Below are 26,071 nucleotides of genomic sequence, written 5' to 3'. Positions count from 1 at the left end.
ATCTGCTGCACCTTAGATGGGTTCGCCTCTGCACAGGTTAATGCATTTGTTGGTTTGTCGTTGTTTTGTGGGGTGTGGCTTCTGTTTGTGAGGGATTCGAAACGCACCACTACCGATGCTCCATCTGCCCTACATTACTCGCGTAACTGGCTCTGTACATAAACGCAGTACCGTTGCAGGGCTGTCATGGGCCCCAAGGCAAACAAGCAAATGTACCGGCCTCCCCTTTCCTCCCACACCAAAGTCTGGGTACTAAAATCCAGCAATTAGTACTGGGCTATAGAGGACAGGTGCCGGCGCACCTCCTGCATTACCGAGCACCCCTCCCTTACTGTGACATGGATGTTTCTCCAACACAGGGTCCTCGATTGAGTTATTGCATTCTGGGAGGTGTAGTCCTGATATTTGGACTTGCAGTCAGCTGTTTTATTAAATGTCTTTGGTATCACTCTCCCGCCCCCACCTCTTGTTCTTTGTGTTCCTGACGATTTTCGGGCCTATTGCTCCATTAACTAACGTACTAAAGGTTGAGGCAGTAACAATATTCATGAATCTCAAAGCCTTGCTGAATCTTTTGTCCATTCAAACCCAATCCCTTTAATTTTTAAGCTATATAACTGGTTAACACGTGCAGAGTTCCCACAAACCTTGGTAATACTCCGCAAGTCCCCAGAATGAGTAAAGTTTAGTTTTCGGCACTGGCACCCAGACACCGCTTCTACCAACTTGAACCTTGTTTTTAACCTTCTCTTATGGCGTGGTCTAAGTCCATAGACTATTATGAATGCAGACAGAACATGTTGCATATAAACAAGGTGCACTATTCACACGCCTTGTTTTTATGCAACAGGTTCGGTCTGCATTCATAATAGTTCATATTACCTAACAGGGGCTGGTCAGGATTACAAGGTTGCACCATTGATTATTCTTATTATTTTTATTCTCAGATTAAACAGGCAAAAATTAGGTGTGCAGGTTATAAATAAATTTCTTGCTAAATCCATAGACCCCCATGCTGAATTGTCGTTTCTTTGCGTTAGTTGTCGAGCCGCAATTGCTGGTCAACTTTAAAGCTTCACTATTACTGCATTATGTCCCTAAACGCTGTCACATTGATCTGTTTTTCCGGAACGTAATGAATTATTTTCGGCAAGACTTAATCTGTCTAAAACATGGTCGCTGATCAGGCTAAAATGAACACCCCTCAAAGAAATCATAACCCCTTCTGAGGTGTTATGAACAAACCAAAGTGTTTGTGCTTCCCTCAAGCATCCCCTATTGTAGGCAGATGTCGACTTCACGCTAAAGGCGCTTGATCAGCATAGCCAATGTTACTGAAATCAAGACTGTATACCTAAAATATTCAGCTGAGATTGTGTAGATCTGCACACGTTAAACTGCCTTGGTCGTGTGTTATGGGCACAAACATGCCCAACTTCAACGCTTTGGTAACGATTCCAACGCCTCCTCAACTGATCATTCATAAGACTGAACATTGATTTCCCTTGTACAACCAGTATTATTTTCAAGAACTACTTTGACTAGAGATGTCACACGTGAAGCATTTTACTTTACAGTTCATTGCACAGTTTGATACAATTTTGAATATATATATTTGTTTTAAAAACTTTGCTTCATATCAAGACAGCAATTTTTTTTGTTTTTACACACTGTTCAGTCAACAATACCTGCAACCCTGAAGACTTTGGTATTTGATGGTATTTTTTTTTAATTTAGGGCTACTGGTGCAACAAAGCAATGGATTCCCAATAAGGAAAATAATATCACTCTTGAGTTTGGTGATTGGACAAATTGCTCAAATCTTTCACAGTTTGCCTTGTACCCTGGGTAGGTATGTCTCACAAATACCCCACTTTTTCTCAGTCCAAAACACGCTTGAAGCATTCAAATTGTTATCTCGGACATTGTGGGTTCTCACATTTACCCCCCCCCCCCCAATACAGGGTGCTTTGTAACTACACCAGACAACCCCTATAAATCGTATAGTAGAACATTGTTTCCTTGGAAGCAATACTTCTTCGGTCAAGCCTAGGCAGTGCATGCGCTGCTCTGCGAGGCATGTTGTAGTACGGACTTGATGCTCCCCCACTCTCCACTGATATTTTTCATGGACTTGTGTCATTGTCTTTTGTAAATGATGGCTTCTGATTTGTTAATGGATTTGTTAGTCCCTCCTTAGAACTGCCTTGCTTTCATTTACCTCCCATGAGGACTGGCCCTTTTACTTCTGTTACAGGATATTTTTTTTTTTAGTCTGTAAGCACTATTCTTTAATGAGTTTCTCCTACTTCAGACACAACATGCTTACCTGCAACATTCAGCGCGCCATGCGTGCTTTCACTTTCCAAGCAGCCCAGGACAATGGTGGCCGCTTCTTTGAAATGAAATGGGTCTCGCATTAACAAGAGTTTGAGCTATTGACATTGTACATGACAATGCATTTTTATTTATGTGTTAATAATCAAAACAGATAAATAAAAGGCACTGTCACTTACAATGCCAATAGCTTAAACTCTTGCAAATGCGAGACCTATTGTTTTTTCAAATGCTTGTTCCTAATGGCCACTAAGTAACCGTGATCTACCAGCTTCAGATGGAAAAACCCCAGGAGCTGGGTACTGCGACATGCTTGCTGCTGCTATCCTGAATGCTATTTGATTAAACATATGAGAGTTGTCTAAGCTAATCCTTCAACATTGCACACCTTTGGACCAATGTCCAATCCTTCTTTAGAGTACTTTCCACAGGTGCATTTCATTAAATGGGTACAAGGTTTTCGATGCAAGCCATTTGGTAAGAGAATGAAATTCCTATGAAAATCCTACTCCTATATTCAGTGATGATCTATTGCAGTCATACGGCCTACAGCTGCTGTAGCAATGTGGCCCAGAATTGGTCCTGAGTACATTTTGATATCTTATTTTGTTAAAAGTATCTACTTTGACATATCGAGACCACTTCTATTTTTGACAACTATCAAAGGCCCAATCATAAATACTGTCTAATGTCCTTTGTCAGCCAATACTCCAAACTCTCTTAAGAACTTAGAGTGGGAGTATTCTGCTTTAAGCTACTGACACTATCGAAACATTAGTGTTTGGGTTTTTGTCGGCTGTTACCATGGGGTGGTGTATGGCTAAGCAGTTCCCTCTTTCACCAGCATTGTATTCTGCAGGTTACAATGACCGCATAAGGTGTTTCTACTGCAGTACGGGGATTAGTAACTGGAACAGGCACCATGATCCATGGAAGAGACATGCCAAAGGTTTTCCCAGGTAAGTGAGTACAGTTGTTTTGAGATTGGAATGGCTGATCTTGAGCTTCTGATACTTCACCCCTAATGCAAAGAAAAGAAATACATTGACAAACTGAACTCCTGCCTGTGGTCCACGTGCAGCTTGGCTCCTCTGAGGAGAGCAGAAGAGGGCAGCAGGGTCAAAGATATTAGAAATACAGAGGTGCATGGGGTATTTCGAGTACCTACTTCCCATGGGGTAGTGCTTGTACACTCGGATTGGTATTAATTGGAGAAGTTGGCCTGGTATATGATGTCCACTAACTAAAGTGGGCACCTTGCACCAGTCCAAACAACCCTTACGGTGATTTCAGAGGTCAAAGATGACCGTATAAAGCTATCCAAGTGGTAGCTATGGGGAGAAGCCATCAGGCTTAGTCTTGAAGGAACGTTAAGCAGCATGTTTTACCAGAATGCATCCTTATAGTATTGGTTAAATGAAAGGAGAACCACACAGTAGTTATAAAAACATGTATTTATTATAACACACCTTAAATACCTCACAGTATCTGCTACACGCAGATAAACACAAAGCACACAATACTGTAGCACAGAAACAAACGTAAGTAGCACTAATACACAGTGGGCTTCAGGGGGAGAACAAACCATATACTCAAATAGTGGTATAAGAACCACGACTTCAGTCAAGGCAGTGTCTAGAGGAAGTAGAATCGCTGGGACCCCAAGGAGCCACCCAAGGTGAGTAAGTAGGGACCCCACGGGGGGGGTGGGTGCAGTGAGAGAACACGACCGCGTGCTACGTACAATTCAATGGGAGAGTAGCAGTTGCAATTTTAAAGTTTAAGGACCCTTCCCAGTGGATTATGAAGAAACCCTTTAGAACATAGAAGGTTGGAGAGCCACCTCACCCGTGGATACCAAAGTACCAGAGTTACCTATCCCAGGGAAGCCGGGTGCATAGGGTCGAAGTGGCGTCGGAAACCGCCGTCGTTCCCAATGAGAGTCTTTAAAGTAATGCCACTGCTCGAAAGAAGAAAAGTGTTTGGTGGAACCCACAAATGGATTCTTTATGGAAGGAACCTAAAAGCAGAGGGGACAGTCTGGGTCACTCAGGAGTGACCACGGGCTCGGAAGGCGAATGCCCACCGATGTTGGGTGCTTCAGGTGTGACGATGGAGACCTTGACTCTACAGATGCAGGGACCAAGAGATGTCGAGGATGACCAGGAGCCAGATATGAGTTGTCCCATGAAGGATGTCGAATGCTGAGGGGGTCGGTGTCTGGCGGGAGCACCAACCAGCCTTGGCAACAGCATCCCAGGAAGAGGGTCAAAGAAGGTTACAGTCTTGCCCAGCAAGGACCAGGGGACTCACCACAGCAAGTGGAGTCAGGGCAGGCCTGGAACAACCAGGGGAGCCCAAAAAAAGCAGTGCTGTCCCTCAAGTGCACACACAGGCCGAAGGCACAGGAGTCGCGAGGAGACCTCTAGCAGTTTCACAAAGTCACAGCTTGCAGGGCACAGAGTGCGAAGAGGCCAAAGTCCGTTATAGAAAATATGGGCAGAAGTTGGGGCTATCAATATCCCAATGCACTTAGTTGGGGGAACACCAACAAGCATATGCACTTGCAAAAGTACGCGGTGCACAGGGGTTCAGGTTATGCGGTCCCCACGAGGGATACTGGCCTCAAACTTGGTGAGAGGGCAGCTCACCCTCAATGAACATAGGAACTCACCTCCTCTGTTGCTGGAGCCTTCAGAATCTGTAGTAGCCTTCAACACCTTAGGGATAGAATGCGCTATGTAAATACGATGACAATTAAAAGCACACAGTTCACAGCTCAGTTAACTCTTTGCACTACCCCTCAAAAAGAAGTTTCAAGTGATTCAATCAATTCAAGCCAGTAGCAGCTCCCAAGCATCCTCTACATTTGCCAATATCCCTTCACAATTGCAGATTAAATTGATGTGCATATTTGCTTTTCTTTAAGGGAAGCAGCATACTGGCAGAGAGCCATGTTTAGCCGACTCCCATGCATCTGTTTTACAGCACAGGAGAGTCCCTGAATGGCATTTCAGCTGAAGAAGCTGAGGAATATGCACCCCACTTCCCATGACTCCACGGCCCCCCCTGGGGTCATTCCACAAACTGAAGACCTCTGGCTTAGAGAATAGTGATCTCGCTTAATAATATGTTGGGTGTCTTCAATCCATTTTAAGACAAATATTTGTAAGGATCCTGGGTAAAAACATTTTGATGATTCGTGTGTACTTGTCATTTTATGGATTTACGAGATCTGAATTTTATTACTCAATATCTGCAAATTGAAGCCCACATATTGAATAGTACATTAAACTTTCAGAAAATGTCACTCAAAAATCAGTGTAATGTCTTGCCCAGGGCCCGAAAAAATTGATAAAATACTGGGGAGTATGCAGTGAGATACAAGTAGCTTGAAAAGCATGGCAAATAAACTTGTTAAAGATTACTTTTCCTGGGGGCAGCCTAGAAATGGGATGCCTTCAGCAACTGCCAATGCCTTGATATTTCTGACGTAATTGAATCTTCATCAATATCAGGACTGGATCTTTAAATTCAAAAGCTATACGACAAACCACTGCAAGGAGGGTTGTGATAGATTTTGGAAGGTATAGACCCCAGCTGCCACATACTATTTTTTGGGGTATATTATAATAATTCTTAGCTTTTTGTATATCAAGGTAATGAGATGTGTTGCCCATTTATAATTACTACCAGCTGTGGTGGTTCGTCTTATTTGTTAGGGTGCAGGGGGGTTGTTTCCTGGCCTGTTAGAACTGGCAACTTTGGCATGGTTCTCCCCTAAATCTTGACTTTCAACCATCCTATTTTCGGCAGCTCTGTTCTTGGGGGGGGGGGTGTTGGGGGAGTGGGTCTCGTCTCTATTGTTTGGGGCGGTGTCTCTATTATTTGGGGCGGTGGCTCTGTTGTTGTTGGGGGACTGTGGCTCTGTCACCTCCCCAGGGCTGTACAATATTAAAAGTAGTGTGGGGGAGGGCTTTTGTAATGCTGATGCTTTGACTGTGATGCGGGTGCCCACCCGTGTCTTCGCTTTAACCTTAATTAATGTGCGGGTGACTACCCCGCGTCTTTGCTTTTATTGATTGAGCGGGTGCCCACCCCGCTTTATATTCTTAATGAAGAGGGAGCCTACCCCTCAATGCACCCGGAGAACCGCGATCACCGCTGCAGCCCGAGTAGCAGCAAAAGCGGAAGTCAGGCAACGTGGTGCTTGGCGGCAGGCAGGACTTGTGGTTTTGCGGAGGGAATCCCGCGCACCCCCCCCCACACACCCTGAGGAGACGTCTGGAGCCCCGCAGGCTCCATGCTGAAGTCCCGGTCCCAGGAGAGGGACCGAGCGAAGAGCAGAGACCGGAGCAGAGAGGTCCTGCCCCGAAAGCCGGTGAGTAATGGCTCTTTGGTGTTAGTGCCGGTTCGAGGCACAGTGCCCAGGCTGATTTCCTGAGTGGCACCCGCCTGATAGGGGGTCACTCCAACAAAAGGGGGCACATTGTTGTTTAAGGGCCCCAGTGGGGGTCCCGAGGGCCAGAGGGGCCCGTTCTGTTCACCAGGGTAGCAGATGAGTATCCGGAGTGGCCCCACCTGCCAGAGGGCTGCTCCAACATGGGCATGATTGTTCTAGAGCCCCGAGTGGCTCCAACATTGGGGGCAAGTTTGATTTAAAAGCCCCATGGCAGATTTGGTGATAAAAGACCCAGGGGGGCCTGTGCTTCCCCCCCCCCCCCCCCCATGTGGCCATTGGTCTACAGCTGAACCATTTTGCTAGAGGGCAGCTGCAACGTCTGTAGGGCATGTTGGTCCCCAGATCGGAGCACATTGTTGGTGCTCGTGTTCCTGCCAGTTTGGGCATATTTGTTTTGCAGGGCACAGTCGGTGCTAGTGCCCCTCATTTTAGCATGCCCAGCAGCCCAGCAAGTAGTGTGCAGCTGTACCGTTTAGGTTATTAGTTCTTCAGGGGCATGTTGAGTTAGGAGTGAGATGCACTCCTTTGCCCCTGACATTCACAGCTGCACAGCAAGTAGCGGGCAGCTGCAACGTTTAGGTCTGCGCAGATTGCGCACCCTTGACTTTAGCTGCTTTGGCAGTGCACCCTAACTTTTGGGATATGGGGCATTTGAGCCCCTTTTGAGATGTCCAGTTGGCCAGGGGGACTGGGAGTGATAGGGCGCTAGGCCCTAATGTGATAATAGGGTGCTAGGAAATGTAATGAATGTAGTATGATTTACGCACCCTGTGTTATACCTCTAATTGTTGTTTTTATGAGGTTTTTTTGCATATTATGGCTTATGCTAGTGAGATTATGTTCCACTGTGTGATTTATGCCCCTAATGTGAGTTATTCTTAGGAGGTTAGCGTCTAATGTGTTTAGATTTATGAGAGGATTGCATAATATGTTTATGCTGGTGAGGTTGACACAGAATGTAATTCGCGCCTGATGTGATACTGTGCATAATGTAGTTTGTTACAGGCTGATGCTGAGTACAGTGGTTACCAGTAGTTACTGGTTGTGTTCTATGTTTATGATAAGTTCTACATCTACTAAGTTCACTTTGTGATGGTTCTGAGAGTGGTCCAGTTGGCCCTTTCAGGTGTAAATAATCACTTGTAAATATAATCTAGTGCCAGGTGGCACCGTGTATAGTATGTTTACTATTCTAATGTGTTATGATAATACAAAGGTTATTTTTATATATAACCTTGTGTGGAGTTCCTTTTGTAGTGTGCCTGGGATGTTGTTGCTGTGTGCGAATGTTTTACACATTTCCACCGGGAAAAGCCTGACTGCTCGTCCTAAGCTACCAAGGGGTTGAGCAGCGGTTATCTTTGGCGTGTAACTCCCTCACCCTGACTAGGGTGGTGGTCTCTGCCTGGCTTTGGCGCAAGTCTTAGCCAACCAGAGATCCCATTTCTAACAGGCGCCAAAATGATTGTTGCATTGGCTGCCACTAGCGCTAAAGGCTGCGATGATGTGTATGTGGCAAGGTCAAGTAATACTGTGTCATCTTCTGTCTTTCTTGGAGGTTTTGGGGAGCCGGCTGATTTTAGAAAGATAAGGTTACTTCACCATTCCTGACTGTTGCACACATTACCCATGCACATACCCACCTACACTTTGAAATCAACAACCTATTTGGCTTCTACGTAGGATAGTGTTTTAAAAGGAAGGTTTTCGGCAGTAGCAGGGATGGCGTATCATTGGATGAGTGCTACCCATGCACTAAATCTGGTTCCAGAGTCCAGCTCTGAGGCAGGATCAGAGACTGAGACAAGTGAAGGAAGTGACCCGAGTAGGGTCACCGGGTCACTCTGACCACCTCTCAGCCTTTCCAAACAAAAGAAGATTCGGTCAGACAGTAGAGAATACGAGGGCGGAGTCTGCGATGAGGAACATGGCGGCAGGTTAAGCGCCGGCTGCAGCGGCTCTGGGAGAATGCCGAGGTTGAGAACGCCGATAACGAAGCGGGATAATATGCGGTTGTAGCTGGCACCTCAAGGCGGTAAGAGTAGAATGGTGCTCGTGCAGTGACGGAGAGGGTTCATTCTTTTAAACTTCGATCTTATCTCTTTGTTTTTCGAGATACGGCTGAGGAGGCGGCATTAGGACCTACCAAGACCTGCTCTATTGGCCTTATGTGCGGGAAAGAAGTGCAAGCAGGGAATTCAGACGTATGCCGAAGGAGCTGGTGGTTTCGCTCTCGTCTGGCCCTCGTCTTGTTCCAGCTCCGCGGCCCAGTGTGTGAGAAAGTTTCCAATTTTTCGCAGGGTAACGCGGCGTCAGTGCAGGCACAGGCACATGTGGTAAGCTGTTGTGTTGGGGGGGAAGCGCCAGTGTGTAATTTTATGGATCAGGGCATAAGTGTTTCTACCCTTTGCAACTCTACAGATGGCCAGCACTCTAAGTTAATTCAGGAGGGTGTTATGAGGCATAGGCCAACGGCGGGGGTAATAGAGAAACCTCCCTCCCTGGGCAGATCACGCTCAATTTCGCTTCTTACACCGGCTATAGTACCTGCAGTAAAAGCATCAAGTCGGAACCAGGTGCAACAACTTGCTTCATTGTCCTTTCCCCCTGGAAGACAAAGGAATAGATATCAACTCCGCTCACAGGAGTTGAACGCAGGTGGAGAGTTGGATCTGGTCGACAGAGAAAGGCCCATGCCATTAACCCCCTGCAAAGGAGGAAAAAAAGTAGGAAACATAAAAAAAGCAAAGGTGCCGGAACCTGCGCAACTGCCTCTTAAGAGAAATTCGCCCTCACTTAAAACCTATTTTAGAATAATGGAGCAGGCTGCTGGCCACAATAAACAAGCAGAGTCCGATCCTACTCCACAAGGAAAACTGAGTGCGGAGACTTCAGTAACCCCCCTTGAGAATCAATTTGCCCCATTGGCTGGTCTGTCTGGCACTGCCAATGGCACTGGGAGCGGGATACTGCTGGTACAGTCTGAGGAGGTGGAGGTGGAGGGGGCGGTTAAAGGTCCAAGACCCCAGGGTGCTCCTACATCGGTCGCAATTCAGGAAAAGCAAGGCGAGGACCTAGCTCTGGGCCTGGGCCCGGCCCGTGATCAGGGTCAGAGCCAGGGGAGCTTAAGAGAACCAGAGAGCTTAGAGACAGACAGATTGGGCTCCCTTTTTCAGTCCCTAAGGGGGGGATTTGATGACTAAATTTGAGATCTCGGAGGGCAATCAAAAGGCAATTCATGACAGGTTTGATTTATTGGAAGCTAAAATTGATGATGTTATCGCCCGGACCAGTAAATTGGAACTGGATGTGGTAGCCCTAAATAAATCTGCCCAGGGGAATTCAAAAGACATTGAGACTTTGAAAGTACAGAATAAATCTCTTGCTTCAGATGTGGAGAGGCTAGAAACCCAAGCCAGAAGAAACAACTTGAGAATCTTGAAAATACCTGAAGGGGCAGAGCTGGAGGACATTAAGGGGTTTGTCTGTAGTCTGTTAAGAGAAGGGGTTTTAAAGGATCGTACAGACATCAACCTGGAGGCTGAAATTCAACGAGTGCACAGAGACCCCTTTAAGTTACACGCAGACAGAAAAGCACCTAGGAAAATTCTGGTAAACTTTCAGTCTTTTAATGTCAAAGAATTAATCTTAGGGAGAAGCCTCTCTAAAGTACATCTTCACTATCGGGCAACCCCCATATCTAATTAGATCGGATATAGGAGGTAGGACAGCTCAGAGGCAGTGGGAGCTGGGCACTAGAATGCCAGAATTAAGTTTAAAGTTTACTTTGAATACTGGCGGCGAACGGGGCACTCTCCCTTCCCCTTCTTTTCGGTCCTTGGATACATTGACCTTCCCCTTTCATCTGATTTTGTGATCGGGATTGAGAAAGTGTTTAAAGATATATATTTACTGTACACAGATGATCAAAATTGTATGGACCCACTTAAAACACATTATAGATGTGGTGGACTAATGAACATATTTTTTGGATGTGATTATTGTTCTGCCCTGAGGAAGTCGCCGGGCAACTTACCCGAGACGAAACACGTGTTGGCTACTGTTCTTATCTTGGTGCTGTTTGCGAACAAAGAAGACTAAGGAAAATAAAGAAGAAAACACTTATCTTTGATTCACTGGACTCTGAATTATTCTTGTCACTCTCATTGAGATTTACTGCTTAAGTGGCTTAACTGCCTTGTCTTTGCTCGGGAACGTCTATTTTGTTTTTTTTTGGCATTTGTATAGGGTTGTATGACAATTAGACAGAATTAGTCAGGACTCTGAGGACAGACACACGGGTTAGAACAGCTTACGGTAGGTGGGCTTTCCCACAAATATTGCATAGGTACCAGGCACATAGTAAAGGTAGTACAGATACTCGTCATGACTTCCTCTTCACCCATGAATTCAAATCCATTGCTGCCACTCTCGCACTGAATTTACAAGAGTAATTATGGGTCAATTCTGCTTGCCATGTTCATCTTCCGTCAGAACTTAGTTTGTTGTATAAGTGCATTTCAGTCACCGCACATAACAATGGATTGGACATATGCTACGTTGTCACGGACTACCCATGTTTCATATTCCACTGTTCTTCATATTTCATGATGTTCTCTTTAGAAAGCTTTGGAAAATTCCTAGCATGTTTGCCTTATTTTTAAAAGTAGATGTGCTCGCTCAGTTCGAGGTATGGCTTTGCGGCCTACTCGGGCACCTTCCAACTTGCATCCACAAACTGTAAGGAGTTGGATTTAGCACAGTGAGTGCACTAAAGGCGTATGAAAGGCATGTCTTCCTGATCCTTATGTGGCTGTCATGGGAGCCATTAGCAAAGGTCACTCTGCATGCGTTTGGTAACTTTCAGGAAGAAGGAGGCGGAGACTTGACAGGTGGTAAAATGTAATCTGAAAAAACAAGGGGGGGAGTGCAGAGTGTAGAGGTAGTGCTCGGAGAGCATAAGAGGTGGATACATCCTCCTCTGGTCAACTAGTAACAAAACAAAAGGATCCACCCTCATAGGATTCCAACAGTGATATCCCTCCAGTCTAGGTGTCTTCTATTATGGTAGAGTATGGAGTGCATGTAATTTACTATGTACACCACTGAGCATTGTTCTCTATTGTGTTAAATTTACACTTTACATTTTTTGGAATTTAGAGTGTAGAATGGATATCTCTAGGTCCTGATGAGAAGCCAGGGGAGGGCTTTGAAACATGCAGACACAGCAATTACTGCCCATTGTAGTGTAGTTACCTCCATCTCTTTCCTCATTTTTATTAATATCAGCTCAAAGGAACATTAACGTTTTTCCCCCCCACTGAGCCAGATATTTTTAAAATGTACCATTACTTTCACTCACTCTAGACCCTTCCACTCACACTCCTACACCACACATAGTTTGTTACAGAATTAGTGCTCCCGCGTAGTCGTAGGTTGTAGCATGCCCCGTCCCGCAGCGGGCGGGAAGATCCTGATGATGAAGCATGCCACCAAGGGTCCTTTTGGTGGATGAAGGGTACTTTAACAAAGCTGTGTGTTTTTCACCACTGTAGAAGAGACACATACTCTGGAGGGATATCACTGTTGGAATTCTATGAGGGTGGATCCTTTTGTTTTGTTGCTAGGTGGTAAAATGTAGCCAAACTCCTTATTTATTGTGGCATATGAATGTGGTGGGCCCTTGCATGGTGTCAGTATGTTTATGTGAGTGTAAGCAATCTGGTTGATTGGGCCAGTGGCTGGTAGTAAGGAAGTTTTGTGTGTGGTACATGAATGGCGTGTGAATGGACCATAAAGCAGTTGGTGCCGTGAAGTGGCTTTATGTATTTGTGCTTTGAAGCCAGCGTTTCTGGAGGTGCTAAAACCAACCAGTGTAAGTGGTGGATTAACTTTATCAAATTACTGTCAGATTTATATTTGTGGGGGTTTAATGGCCTTCTGTAAGACCTTTTTTTATTTTCTGTCAATATGGGTAGCTGGGGATTTTGTGCCCTAGCTCAGTCGTCACCTAGGCCTACCTTCTATTTTTAAGTAGTAGACAACGAGGGTAGTACATGGGTGAATGACTTGTGTGGCTCTCACAGTTTTTTGGTTTTTTTACCCAGCATCCCCTGCAAACCTCAAATTTAGGAAAAATTCAAAATTTCATCACATTTAAGTGATAGAAAGTTCAGGAATCTGCGGCGAACTACAAACTTCCATCAACCTAGCGTTTCCCGAGGTCTTCCGATAAAAATGGTACCTCGCTTATGTGGGTGGACCATGGGCTTGCGATAAGCAGGTGCCCAAAACGTATTGAGGAGACATCAAAATTGCCTTTCACAAAATGACCTGGTTTTGCTAGGGGAGGGTCACCTGGGCTTTGGCCCCGGGCTCGGCAGTCATCTTGGGAAACATACCAAACCCACACATTTCTGAACTAGACACCCAGGGAATTCCAGGGAGATATGACTTGCATTGACCCCCAATGTTTTCCTACCCAGAATCCCCAGTAAACCTCAAATCACTTGATTTCCACACTTTTTTGTGTGGTAACACTGTGCGACACAAATGTCCTACCACGTAGTGTTCCCCTTGGTCTCCCGAGTAAAATGATATCTCACTTGTTTGGCTGTACAATGCAGAATTGGCTAAAACATATTTGTTTTAAATGCAGCGCTTAGAATTTGCTGTGCTATACCCTTAATCTCTATGTTTTTGGCCCTTAACAGTCACCGGCCCTTGGCCCACCCATACAAGTGAGGTATCAATTTACTCGGGAGAACAAGGGTAATGCTGGGTGGTAGGACATTTGTGGCAGCACGGTGATCCCACGCAAATTTGTGGAAAAAGTGATTTTGTTTCTGCTAATTTTGAGGTTTGCAGGGGATTCTGGGTATGGAAACCTTGGGGGATCCACACAAGCCTTACCTCCCTAGACTCCCCAGGGTGTCTAGTTTTCAGAAATGTGTAGGTTTTCCTAGCTGGCCGCTGAGCCCATTGCAAAAAAAACAGGTGCCGCCCCTTGCAAAACCTGGTCTCTTTGCGATAGGTAATATTGATGTCTCCACAATACATTTTTGGCCCCTGCCTGTCGCAGGTACTTGACCCACTGACACAAGGGGGGGTACCATTTTTATCCCAAGACTTTGGGGAATGGAGGAGGGTGGAATTTTGTAGATACATGCGGATTCCAGAACTTTGAATCACAGAAATGTGAGGAATTATTTTTTTTGACAAAGTTTGAAGTTTGCTAGGGATTCTGGGTAACAGAACCTGATGAAAGCCACACAAGTCATCTCTTCCTGGTTTCACCCTGGGTGTCTAGTTTTTAAAAATATACTGGTTTGCTAGGTTTCCTTAGGTGCCAGCTGAGCTATGGTCCAAAAACTACAGCTATGCACACTGCAAAAAAAGGGTCAGTTTTCACTAGAAAACAAACAATGTGCCCACATTGCTTTTAGGGCCGTGTCCTGTCGCGGGCACTATGCCTACCCACACAAGTGAGGTACCATTTTTATTGGGCGACTTAGGGAAACATAGAATAGTAGAAGAAGTATTATTGCCATGACCCGACCTGCTTACAGAGAAGGAACCGGCGTGTCCAGCAGCCCCCCAGAGCACCAAGGATCTGCCCTTCGCTCCCCTTACAGACTGTCTTCCGTGGGCACTTGATTTGCTCAACAAAGACTTCAAGACCAGAATCAGATGACTCTGCGATTCTGCAACCGATGCCCACGCCAGAGTTCGACTGGCCCCAAACCACAAGGTCTCCCCCTAGCGATCCTGACCTGGGATCTGTTAATCCTTGACCTCACTCAAGCTTCAAGAAGACTCCTGCAGGCTCAACCCAAAGGCTCTCCCTGACCGCGACCGGAGCAGGTAAGAAAATCCGATGCAAGAAAACCCCTTCTCCATGGCCTTAGGTGGCCCAACTAACGGTGTCCAGGTGTCCCTCAAGATCCCAACTTATCTCCAGTCCACGGTCACGTTCAGGAAGCCTCCCTGCCCGAGCCTGCAGCAACTTTACCAAATTGAAGGTTTCCATTGAAAAGTACAAGGTCCCTGATGTCTTTTTGGCACCCTGCACCCGGCCATCCCAGTGCCACTGGTAGTGCATCTCCGGTGCTGATAATTGGCCCCTGCAGTTCCCACACCTGATAGGCCTGCTCGTAAGCTGTTACTAATTGAAGGCCCTCTTTGCCCCATTGGCTAACCTGGGCCCCTGTACTCTTTACCAGGCCACCCCATTACCTCTGCTGGTGCCACTAGAGTGCCCAATTAGACCTTGGGTCTAACCCCCAAAACTCCCACTCTATGTCTTGTACTTGCCTGAGAACTCGCTAACACTTTTTCTCCCTTAGGAACCCATGTTATGAGATTTTGGGTCTAAAATGTTGTAAGTGTTGAACTGATGTTTCTATGGAGAAAAGAGAACTAAAATGCAAATTATAAAGTTTTAATTAACGTGTATTGTGAGAACCTTAGTTTTGGTATCTAGGTATACCACCCTCGGTCCTCAAAGTAACCGAAAGGTAACTAAAAAGTATTCCGAAAGTAATAACTGTATAATTCAAACTGCTTTTTAAAGTGATACTAAGCTGTAACAACTGCACATCCATCCTAAATTGCTTATCTGTGTAAAGGTTTACAATTGAAAGTAGATTTTACCTACCTCTACCAAGTCCTGCTTGGTTCTAAAAATAAAACACAAGTATACCTTTTTTATACTTAACCAATTGGTCTGGATTGTCTGAGTGGGTGTATCAATGCTTAACACACCCCCTGGACATGTGTGCTTACTCATACTACCACAAAGAGAGCTGTTAGTACCTAACAAATTTAGTCTCTGCTATAGCTCTGGGGACTCCCAGGACTCTGTACACACTATACCTTACTTTGGTATAGTATATACAGAGCTAGCTCCCTCCATCTTTATTTAGCCAAATGGGCTTAAACATGGTGATCCTGTCTGACAAGGTGTTGGGCATCTTTAAGCTACATTAAGACATTTCTCTGTAAGGTTCCTGGGTAAGGACGTTGGTATGATTCATGTGTACTTGTGTCATCTCATGGAATTTCCCCCCATTTGAAATCAGAATTTTATTACTCAATATCTGTAAATTCAAGCCCAGGGATTAAACTGTATATTAAACTTTCAGAAAATGTCACTCAAAAATCACTGCAACATCTTGCCTGGGGTTCCAAAAAATCTATAAGACGACAGTAGACAGAGCAACAGGGATAAGTAGAGGTAGCCTCAAAAGAGAGGTTAAGAAACTGATGAAAGATCACTTTTCCTGTGGGTAGCCTAGAAGGTAGGATCCTTTGAGCAACCTCTCATGCCTTAATATCGCTGGCGTACTTGAAGCTTCAGGAATTTAGAATTGGAGCTGTAAATTCAAAAGCTACACAACAAGCCACTGCAAGGAGGCTGGTGTTTGTATTTGGGAGGCATAGACACTTGTTGACTCCTCCTCTTTAATGGTTTTATTATGATAGTTTTTAACTTTTTATATGCTAAGGTAGTCAGATGTGTCCCCCTTCATTATTATTAGAAGCGGTGATGGCTTGTTTTGTTTGGGGGATAATGAGGCTGGTTATTTGCCTGTTAGACCTGGCATCGTCTGCATGGTTCCTCCCTAACATTTAGCATTCAACCCTGCTATTTTTAGTGCCTTTGTTTTTGGCCCGCTCTACATGTGGCCCACTCTGCATGTGGCCGGCTCTGCTTTTCTACTATAGCTACTAACTGAATCACTGTTATATTAACAGAATACTGCTTTCCAGTGTCTGAGTTAAGCCTGCCAGAGCTTATGGTCTTGTACTCACTTGAAAAAACACTACTTTGTTTAGTCATAGACTTGAAAATGGTGATCTCCCCTAATAGGGCAATAAGTGTCTTCAATCTACTTCGAGAGCCATATTCGCAAGGAACATGATTATAGACTTTTCAATTATTCAAGGGTGAATGCTGCCAAATCAGAAATTCTTGTGCTAGGGAAAGACAGTGCTTTATGGTCAGAACAGTGGTGGCCAGACCAACTTAAGCCAGCGCCACTGCCTGAAGAGGCGGTCAAGAATCTAGGCTTCTGGATAGACAGGGATCTTTCTTTTGATACACAGTCCAAAGTCCTTGCAGGGGTCTGTTTTGGACTCCTGAGGGGGCTGAAGTCCCTGCTTGGATATTTTGAACCAGATATCCACCAAACTATTCTCCAGGCCACAATTCTATCCAGGTTGGATTATGGCAATTCCCTTTATTTGGGGGCCAATAAATCGTGTATTTTGCGCCTCCAACGCATTCAAAATGCGGCTGCTCGGGCGTTGCTGGCACTTCCTAAGTCTTGCTCGGTGTCTAATCTTTTACCCAAACTGCACTGGTTGCCTATAGCCAAAAGAATTGGGTTTAAGTCTTTGTGTCTAGCTCATAAAATTTTGACGCAACAAGGCCCTCCTATCTTAGGTGATATGCTTGTTCAGTATATCCGGAATCGCCCCCTTCGCTCCGCTAACTCGGGCCTCGTCTGCACTCCTCGTTTTCAAAGAGTCAGAGCTGGTGTACGTTCTTTTAAAGTCCAGACAGCCCATCTGTGGAATTCCTCCCAACTTCTATTAGAGGTTTGCAGAATCAGCTGATATTTCGCAAGGCCTTGAAGACCTGGCTTTTCCCTGAGTAATTCTGGTTTGTGTCATTTTGGAGTAGTCTCTGCACTTGTTCTTCTGGGTAGCGCTGGCATGTATAAATCATCAGATAAATAAATAATAAATAAAGGGTAATTGTGTCGTCCTATGGAATTTTTTCCCCATTTGAAATCTGGATTTTATTACTCCATATCTGCAAAGTCTGCCCACTTATTGACTTGTACATTAAACTTTTAAAAAATGTCACTGAAAAATCAGTGTAATATCTTGCCCAGGGCCCTAAAAAATTGGTAAGACACTGGGTAGAGCGACAGTGAAAGATGCAGGTAGCCTGAAAGGAGAGGTAAAGACATTTCTGAAAGATCACTTTCCCTGGGGTTAGCTTAGAAGATAGGGCGCCTTTAGCAAATGCCCATGCCTTAATACCTCTGGTGTCCTTGAAGCTTCAGCAATGTCAGGATTGGAACTATACATTCAAAAGCTACACGACAAACTACTGCAAGGAAGATGGTGTTAGATTGTGGGAGGTATAAACACCGGCTGCCACCTACTTTTTATTTGGGTATGTTATAATAGTGTCAAGAATTCCTGTCATGCGAGGGGAGGAAAACGGTAACCAGCGAAAACGGACTACATCTCCCAGGATGCTTAGCGGTTGAGAGGTTATGTAAACAGGAGAGCTGTTACATAACTCAAGGAAAACACGCCCTTATGTAAACAGGAGAGCTGTTACATAACTCAAGGAAAACACGCCCTTATGTAAACAGGAGAGCTGTTACATAACTCAAGGAAAACACGCCCTTATGTAAACAGGAGAGCTGTTACATAACTCAAGGAAAACACGCCCTTATGTAAACAGGAGAGCTGTTACATAACTCAAGGAAAACACGCCCTATAAAGGGAGGAACCGGGAGGTACAACGCTGTCGGATATTGTGTTTACACCGACATACCTGCTTAGTGAAGAGCAGTGTTCCGGAGTGGTGCTCCAGTAAGGCAAGAACGGAGGTAGGTCGAGTCGTTACTCCCTGGGCCGTGTCTTGCCCCATCGTCACCTGTGAAGGACCCAGAAGCTCTACCGGATAACCATTGAGCTTCGCTTTTTGACTCGGCTGAGTCAAAGCGCAGTGGCGCTTATGCTGGTTGGAGTCGTAACTCCCAGCCCGACCAGAGATACAGGGACTGCCAGCTGTAACGCACACCAGGAGGTGTTTGCCGCGTTACAGACTCGGAAGTCCACGGGATCGATCGAGCGGCTGCTCTCGGTTCAGTCTTCTTTGCTTGTGATTGGGGTATCGGTGACGTATCACCAGGAGGTGACTCCGCGTCCCGGTGCAGTCTGAGGAAGAGGTTGAGCGGCTGCTCCCTTCAGGTAGAGACCCCGGCTGGGTGTTTCCCTGACTCCTCGATTCTCCCCAACACTCTTCGTGCCCCTCACAGCCTACCGATTGGCATTGTCGGCCATTTCATTTCTGCCCTCTGTTGGCATACGCCGGGATCGGCGTATATGCAGAGGACGGTTAGGACCATCCGTGCTGTGGGCTGGTAACGTACTTAGCCTGGAGGATTCCAGTGACTATAACCTTTGTTTATTCCTTGTATTATTTTTGCCTTCATTAAAATAACTAAACCTTCACAAGTGGTTGCGTTCTCATTATCGTGTCTGTTAAACGATCCTGAGACGTTCAGGGCGTTACAAAATATCCGACCTTAATAACACTAACTGTCTCCCGGTCGATAACAGACATGGCAACACTTGATGATGTGCTGGCTGCTTTAGCGACTGTGCAAATTGAATTGGCTGCCGCCAGGCAAGAAACAGCCGATGTAAAAGCCAGACTGGATGCTATCCAATTGGACCCGCTCACGCCCAGCACCTCCCTCACGAACCAGACCCCTGCGGTAGTAGTGGAAATGCCGGTAGCCGTCCCCTTGGCAACACCAGAGAGGTACAGTGGGGATCCTAACACAGTGCAGGTATTCCTCACACAAGTGGCGCTACATTTATCGTGCAAACCAAGGGCGTTCCCCACGAGTCAGGCTCGTGTGGCTTTCCTTATATCCTATTTGGCTGGAAACGCGGCACAATGGGCCGTACCTCTGGTGAGCAGGGACGACCCCATCTTATGTGATTGGGGTGCTTTTCGCGAGGAATTCCTGAAGGTCTTCGACAGAAGGGCTGACTCGTACACGGCGGACCGTGAAATGCTTGAGTTGAGACAGGGATCCAACGACCTGGTGCAGTATCTCAACGCGTTCCGAAGGCTGGTTGCGGAAACCAAGTGGCCTGTTGCTAAACAGACGGCGCTCTTCCATCACGGGCTGTGCGATGAGCTCAAGGACGCCATGGCTCATATTGACCCACAACCCAAGACATGTGAGGGCCTTATCAACCTGGTATTACGGCTGGAACATAGGCTAAGTGAAAGAAAGGGGGATCCTGGGAGAAAAGGAAAATCCCTTCCATCCTATGTGACAGTGGGAAGTCCTGAAACTGCCACCGCATCCAAGGGAGAACCCATGGACATCGGCAAATACGAGCGAGCCTCACAGCCACGGAGAAAGAGTCACGCCGTAAACAAGGATTGTGCCTATATTGTGGCAAAAAAGGCCACTACGTACATGAATGCCCTGCCAAACCGAAGACGTCACGTTATCGGGCCAACCGGTCGGTAACAGCCGTGGTGGACGTACCGGCGGAAAACTAGAGGACTCCCAGACCAAAGAAGGGGCATCTCGGAGTCACTCATCCATCCCTTCACTTTCCAACTCGGTCACTAAGGGACAACGACACCTGTTTCTCACGGTGCACGTGGGAGTGCATGACCAGTGGATACCCGTTGTGGCCATGGTGGATTCAGGGGCCACTGGCATGTTTATGGACCACAACGAGGCATGCAGGCTAGGGCTAGTGCTTCTTCCCAAAGCTGTACCCGAAGACGTCTATGCTGTAGACGGAAGGCGATTGGTGACGGGGCCCATCGGGCAGCACACGGGGGTCCTTCCGATGAGATGTGGGAGGAACCATTTGGAACAAATCGATTTTAACATCATCCGAGCGCCCCAATATGGCGTCATATTGGGATTGCCATGGCTACAGAAACACAACCCCTCTGTGGATTGGCCAACACATCGCATCGAACTGACGTCACCGTATTGCATCCTGCATTGTGGAATAAGAACGGAATCCCTTGACGCAGATGAGAGCGGGAGTCAGACGGTGGCTACAGCGGCAGAAAAAGATGTGGCTCTCCCCCAGGCTTATCACAGTTTTGAGGATGTATTTGATGAGGTGAAGGCGGAAGTGCTACCACCACATAGACAGTTTGACTGCCAGATCGACCTGGTGCCAGGGGCCAGCGTTCCCAGCGGCAGGCTGTATGCCCTGACGGAGCCTGAAAACGTGCATCTCCGGGGGTACCTGGATAAACTCCTCAAGCTAGGATTCATCCGCCCGTCCAAGTCTCCGGCCGCCTCGCCACTCTTCTTCATCCCGAAGGCTAATGGGGAGCTGAGAGCCTGTGTGGACTTTAGGGCATTGAATGCGATAACCGTAAAGAATCGGTACCCCTTGCCTCTCATCAGTGTACTTCTGGAACAGGTCAAGAAAGCTCGTATCTACACCAAGTTGGATTTGAAAGGGGCATACCATCTGGTGTGCATGAGGGACGGAGACGAGTGGAAGACCGCCTTTAAGACCAGGTTCGGCCTTTTTGAGTACCTCGTCATGCCGTTCGGTCTGTGCAACGCCCCGGCAGCCTTTCAGTACTTTTTGAATGAGGTATTCAGAGAGGAGTTGGATATCTACGTGGTCGTATATATCGACGACATCCTCATCTATTCGTCCAGTGTGGAGGAGCACGTACACCACGTCAAAGCTGTGCTCCAAAAGCTGAGGGAAAACATGCTGTTTTGTAAACTCAGCAAGTGTGACTTCCACGTCACATCCGTGGAATTCCTCGGAGTGATGCTGAGTCCAGAGGGACAGGAGATGGCAGAACGAAAGATCAAGGCGGTGAAAGAATGGCCGGTGCCCCAAAGCGTGAAGGACGTCCAAAGTTTCATTGGCTTCGCCAACTTTTACAGGCGGTTTATAGATGGATTTTCAGGATTGGTGGCCCCAATCACACAGCTACTGAGGATGTCCAAGGAGTTTGTCTGGTCCCCTGAAGCGAACACAGCCTTTGAGGCCCTGAAAAGCGCCTTTGGTAAGGCGCCGGTGTTGGCTCACCCCGATCCGGATCTCCCCTACGTGGTGGAAGCGGACGCATCGGATGTGGCGCTGGGGGCTATCTTGTCCCAACGCAACCACGACACAGGGGTGCTTCATCCCGTTGCGTACATGTCCCGCAAACTCAACGACGCCGAACGCAACTACCATATTGCGGAGAAGGAGCTTCTCGCAATCAAGGACGCCTTCACCGAATGGAGGCATTGGTTGATGGGGGCAAGACATGTGGTATCGGTGTACACGGACCATCGGAACCTACAGTTCATGACTGCCACAAGACACCTTTCTCCCAGACAGCTGCGGTGGATGATCTTCTTTGCGGGGTTCAACTTCCGCATCACATATCGGCCGGGGACGGAAAACCGGAAGGCGGACGCCCTGTCCCGTCAATCTGCAGTTAAGGAACCATTGCCTGCGACCGAGCATTCCATCATTTCCCCGAGGATGGTATTGGGGGTTATCCAACCGGATACTTTCCTGGGGGCAATAAAGAGAGGGATCAGGTCATTCGCATGGCGGAGGTGGCTCCTCAGTCACAGAGAATGGCAGCTGAAGGACGGGATACCCCTGAAGGGCAGGTGCCTATTGATACCCACGCCTAGGCTAAGGAAACAAGCATTCATCTGGTGCCATGACTCTCCATGCGCAGGTCATTTGGGCTTTGAAAAAACGGTGGCTAGCATGGGACGGCATTTCTGGTGGCCAACCATGAGAGTGGATGTCAGGAGGTGGGGACAGGAGTGTCCTACGTGTGCTACCATGAAGGCCGACCATGGCAGAACCCAAGGGCTCTTACATCCACTTCCGACCCCGGATAGACCATGGGATAGCATATCACTGGACTTCGTGGTGGGCCTACCGGTAGACCAAGGGATGACGGCAATACTGGTGGTGGTGGATTACTTGACGAAAATGGGGCACTTCATCCCCTGCAAGAGAGTCCCTACGGCCGGGGAATTGGCGTCACTACTCCTAAAGAATGTGGTACGACTGCATGGATTACCTGGGGTGATCGTGTCGGACCGGGGGTCGCAGTTTACTGCGCAATTCTGGAAGACTTGGTGCACTGCGCTGCATGTTAAGACCGCCCTGTCCACCAGCTACCACCCTCAAACGGACGGCCAAACCGAGCGCCTGAACCAAACGCTCAAACAGTATCTGCGATGTTTTGTGGACCAGGGCAGGGAAGAATGGGTCGACTTGCTATGGGTTGCAGAGATAGCCTATAACAACGCCACTCACAGCTCCACACAGTCATCTCCGTTCTATAGCAACTATGGCCAACATCCCAGGTTCTTGCCATTTCTACATCCGTTCAGAGAGGACAGGATTCCCGCCACAGCGGACAGGGTGGCACACATAAAAGACACGTCGATGCGCTCAAGGGCTGTCCTAATAGAGGCCAAGAGAAGATACAAGGCTGCGGCAGACAGGAAGAGAAGGCCCGGGCCACTGTACCGCACTGGAGACTACGTCTGGATATCCACAAGAAACATGAGGTTTCGAAAGAACAGTGTGTTACATCCCAAGTACATGGGCCCCTATCGAATTACCAAGTGTATGGGTCCCGTGAACGTGAAGGTGTGCTTGCCCCAGTCATTGCGGATACACCCTGTCTTTCATGTATCATTGCTCAAACCAGCACCCTCCAAGCCGTCTGGGACACCTAGGCCGGTATGCGTGGAGTCGGAGGTGGAGTATGAAGTGTCAGGCATACGGGCGTCCAAATGGCGCAGGGGGAAGCTGTGGTACCTGGTTGCCTGGAAAGGCTATGGCCCGGAGGAGCAGTCATGGGAACCGGCTGAAGTGGTTCATGCTCCGCGCTTGGTCTCCTTGTTCCATCGGCGTTTTCCTGCCAGCGCTGGACCCGTGGGGAGCCGCTGAGAGGGAGGATGTACTGTCAAGAATTCCTGTCATGCGAGGGGAGGAAAACGGTAACCAGCGAAAACGGACTACATCTCCCAGGATGCTTAGCGGTTGAGAGGTTATGTAAACAGGAGAGCTGTTACATAACTCAAGGAAAACACGCCCTTATGTAAACAGGAGAGCTGTTGCATAACTCAAGGAAAACACGCCCTATAAAGGGAGGAACCGGGAGGTACAACGCTGTCGGATATTGTGTTTACACCGACGTACCTGCTTAGTGAAGAGCAGTGTTCCGTAGTGGTGCTCCAGTAAGGCAAGAACGGAGGTAGGTCGAGTGGTTACTCCCTGGGCCGTGTCTTGCCCCATCGTCACCTGTGAAGGACCCGGAAGCTCTACCGGATAACCATTGAGCTTCGCTTTTTGACTCTGCTGAGTCAAAGCGCAGTGGCGCTTATGCTGGTTGGAGTCGTAACTCCCAGCCCGACCAGAGATACAGGGACTGCCAGCTGTAACGCACACCAGGAGGTGTTTGCCGCGTTACAGACTCGGAAGTCCACGGGATCGATCGAGCGGCTGCTCTCGGTTCAGTCTTCTTTGCTTGTGATTGGGGTATCGGTGACGTATCACCAGGAGGTGACTCCGCGTCCCGGTGCAGTCTGAGGAAGAGGTTGAGCGGCTGCTCCCTTCAGGTAGAGACCCCGGCTGGGTGTTTCCCTGACTCCTCGATTCTCCCCAACACTCTTCGTGCCCCTCACAGCCTACCGATTGGCATTGTCGGCCATTTCATTTCTGCCCTCTGTTGGCATACGCCGGGATCGGCGTATATGCAGAGGACGGTTAGGACCATCCGTGCTGTGGGCTGGTAACGTACTTAGCCTGGAGGATTCCAGTGACTATAACCTTTGTTTATTCCTTGTATTATTTTTGCCTTCATTAAAATAACTAAACCTTCACAAGTGGTTGCGTTCTCATTATCGTGTCTGTTAAACGATCCTGAGACGTTCAGGGCGTTACAAATAGTTCTTGTCTTCTTATATTGCAAGGTATTCAGATGTTTCCCCTTCATTACTACTACTAGCTGCAATGGTTTTTTTTTGGGTGGGGTGAGTTGGTTCTTGGCCTGTTAGACCTGCCATCTGTGGCATGGTTCTCCCTTAACTTTTGACCCACGACAATTCAGCTTTTGCGGCCCGTGTACGGGGGCCCAGTGTATGGCAGCCCAGTATTAGATTGACTTGCCTTGTTTGTTTTTGGCGGCTCCTGTTTTTGGCGGCTCCTGTTTTTGGCTCGTCTTGTTTTTGGCTCGCCTTGTTTTTGGCGGCTCCTGTTTTTTGCTCGCCTTGTTTTTGGCGGCTCCTGTTTGTGGCTCGCTTTGTTTTTGGCGGCTACTGTTTTTGGCTTGCTTTGTTTTTAGCGGCTCCTTTTTTTGACTTGCCTTGTTTTTGGCGGCTCCTGTTTTTGGCTCGCCTTGCTTATGGCTCGCTTTGCTTTTGGCTCGCCTTGTTTTTGGCTCATCTTGTTTTTGGCTCGTCTTGTTTTTGGCGGCTCCTGTTTTTTGCCCGTCTTGTTTATGGCGGCTCCTGTTTGTGGCTCGCTTTGTTTTTGGCGGCTACTGTTTTTGGCTTGCTTTGTTTTTAGCAGCTCCTTTTTTTGACTTGCCTTGTTTTTGGCAGCTCCTGTTTTTGGCTTGCCTAGTTTTTGGCGGCTCCTGTTTTTGGCTTGCCTTGTAAATGGCAGCTCCTGTTTTTGGCTTGCCTTGTAAATTTGGTGGCTTTTGTGTGGATTTCTTTTAATGAAGTACTACAAACAACATTCACAAGGAGCTCATTTAAAGATATTCATCTGTTAAATACAACATCAATGGTTGCTTTTGAGTCAATCTCGCACATGTAAGTCAAGAACAATAAAAAATGAAGATAAAGTGAAACCAAATCAATGATAATCACAATAATAATTACAATCAGCCCACACAAGACCTATTTTCTTTTTGAGATCTACCAAACCTCAGCCGAGGTCTTTGTTTAATGTACACTATTTAAATCGCATATAAAAACATTTTATATATACACAATACCTTTCTTTCTTACATTCGCAGTGCAAAGTGAACCCCAGTGAAAAAACCATAACCTTTTATAACGTGACCAAACAAGAGAAAACAAGAGTGTAAGAGGTTATTGTAAAAAAAAGGACAGATTATATACAATGTGCAGTAATTCAGTCAAAGCTGTCTCTTATTCTGTTGTCGACGGCGTTTCGACCCACTTTAAATACCGGGTCTCATCAGGACTGTATTTCTGGGGACTGAAGAAAGAAAAAGGGGAATATAACTGTACTATGGTCAAATTTTAATATAATGCTTAAAAAAGTAAAATGGGGACCATGAGGGCATAAGAATTCTTGGCTTACCAGTGTAGAACATACAATCTTCCATATAGGATCCAGTATGTGAAAAGATATGGCGGATGAAGAATTACATCCAAACCTGTAAACGCGGAATGTAGTTTTTAGTGAGGGTTCAATCATGGAAATCACAGTAGAATCAACCAGGTG

At 46.9% G+C, this 26,071-nt stretch overlaps 1 protein-coding gene across 1 annotated transcript in view; it reads left to right on the top strand.

The window, feature by feature from the left end:
- Positions 1-3,238: 3,238 nt before the first annotated feature.
- The window catches only part of LOC146812214 (protein-glutamine gamma-glutamyltransferase E-like), a 354,915-nt gene continuing 332,082 nt past the window's right edge, over positions 3,239-26,071 (top strand). Inside the window, exon 1 of the mRNA XM_085619244.1 lies at positions 3,239-3,296. Coding sequence (XP_085475370.1) covers positions 3,260-3,296 — 37 coding nt within the window. The 5' untranslated portion in view covers positions 3,239-3,259. The remainder of the gene's footprint in view (positions 3,297-26,071) is intronic.

The sequence above is a fragment of the Triturus cristatus genome, chromosome 7, assembly GCF_964204655.1.
Source record: "Triturus cristatus chromosome 7, aTriCri1.1, whole genome shotgun sequence".
NCBI classification, from domain to species: Eukaryota; Metazoa; Chordata; class Amphibia; order Caudata; family Salamandridae; genus Triturus; species Triturus cristatus.
Note: the sequence above shows the minus strand (reverse complement) of the source record. Positions and strands in the feature narration are given on the sequence as shown.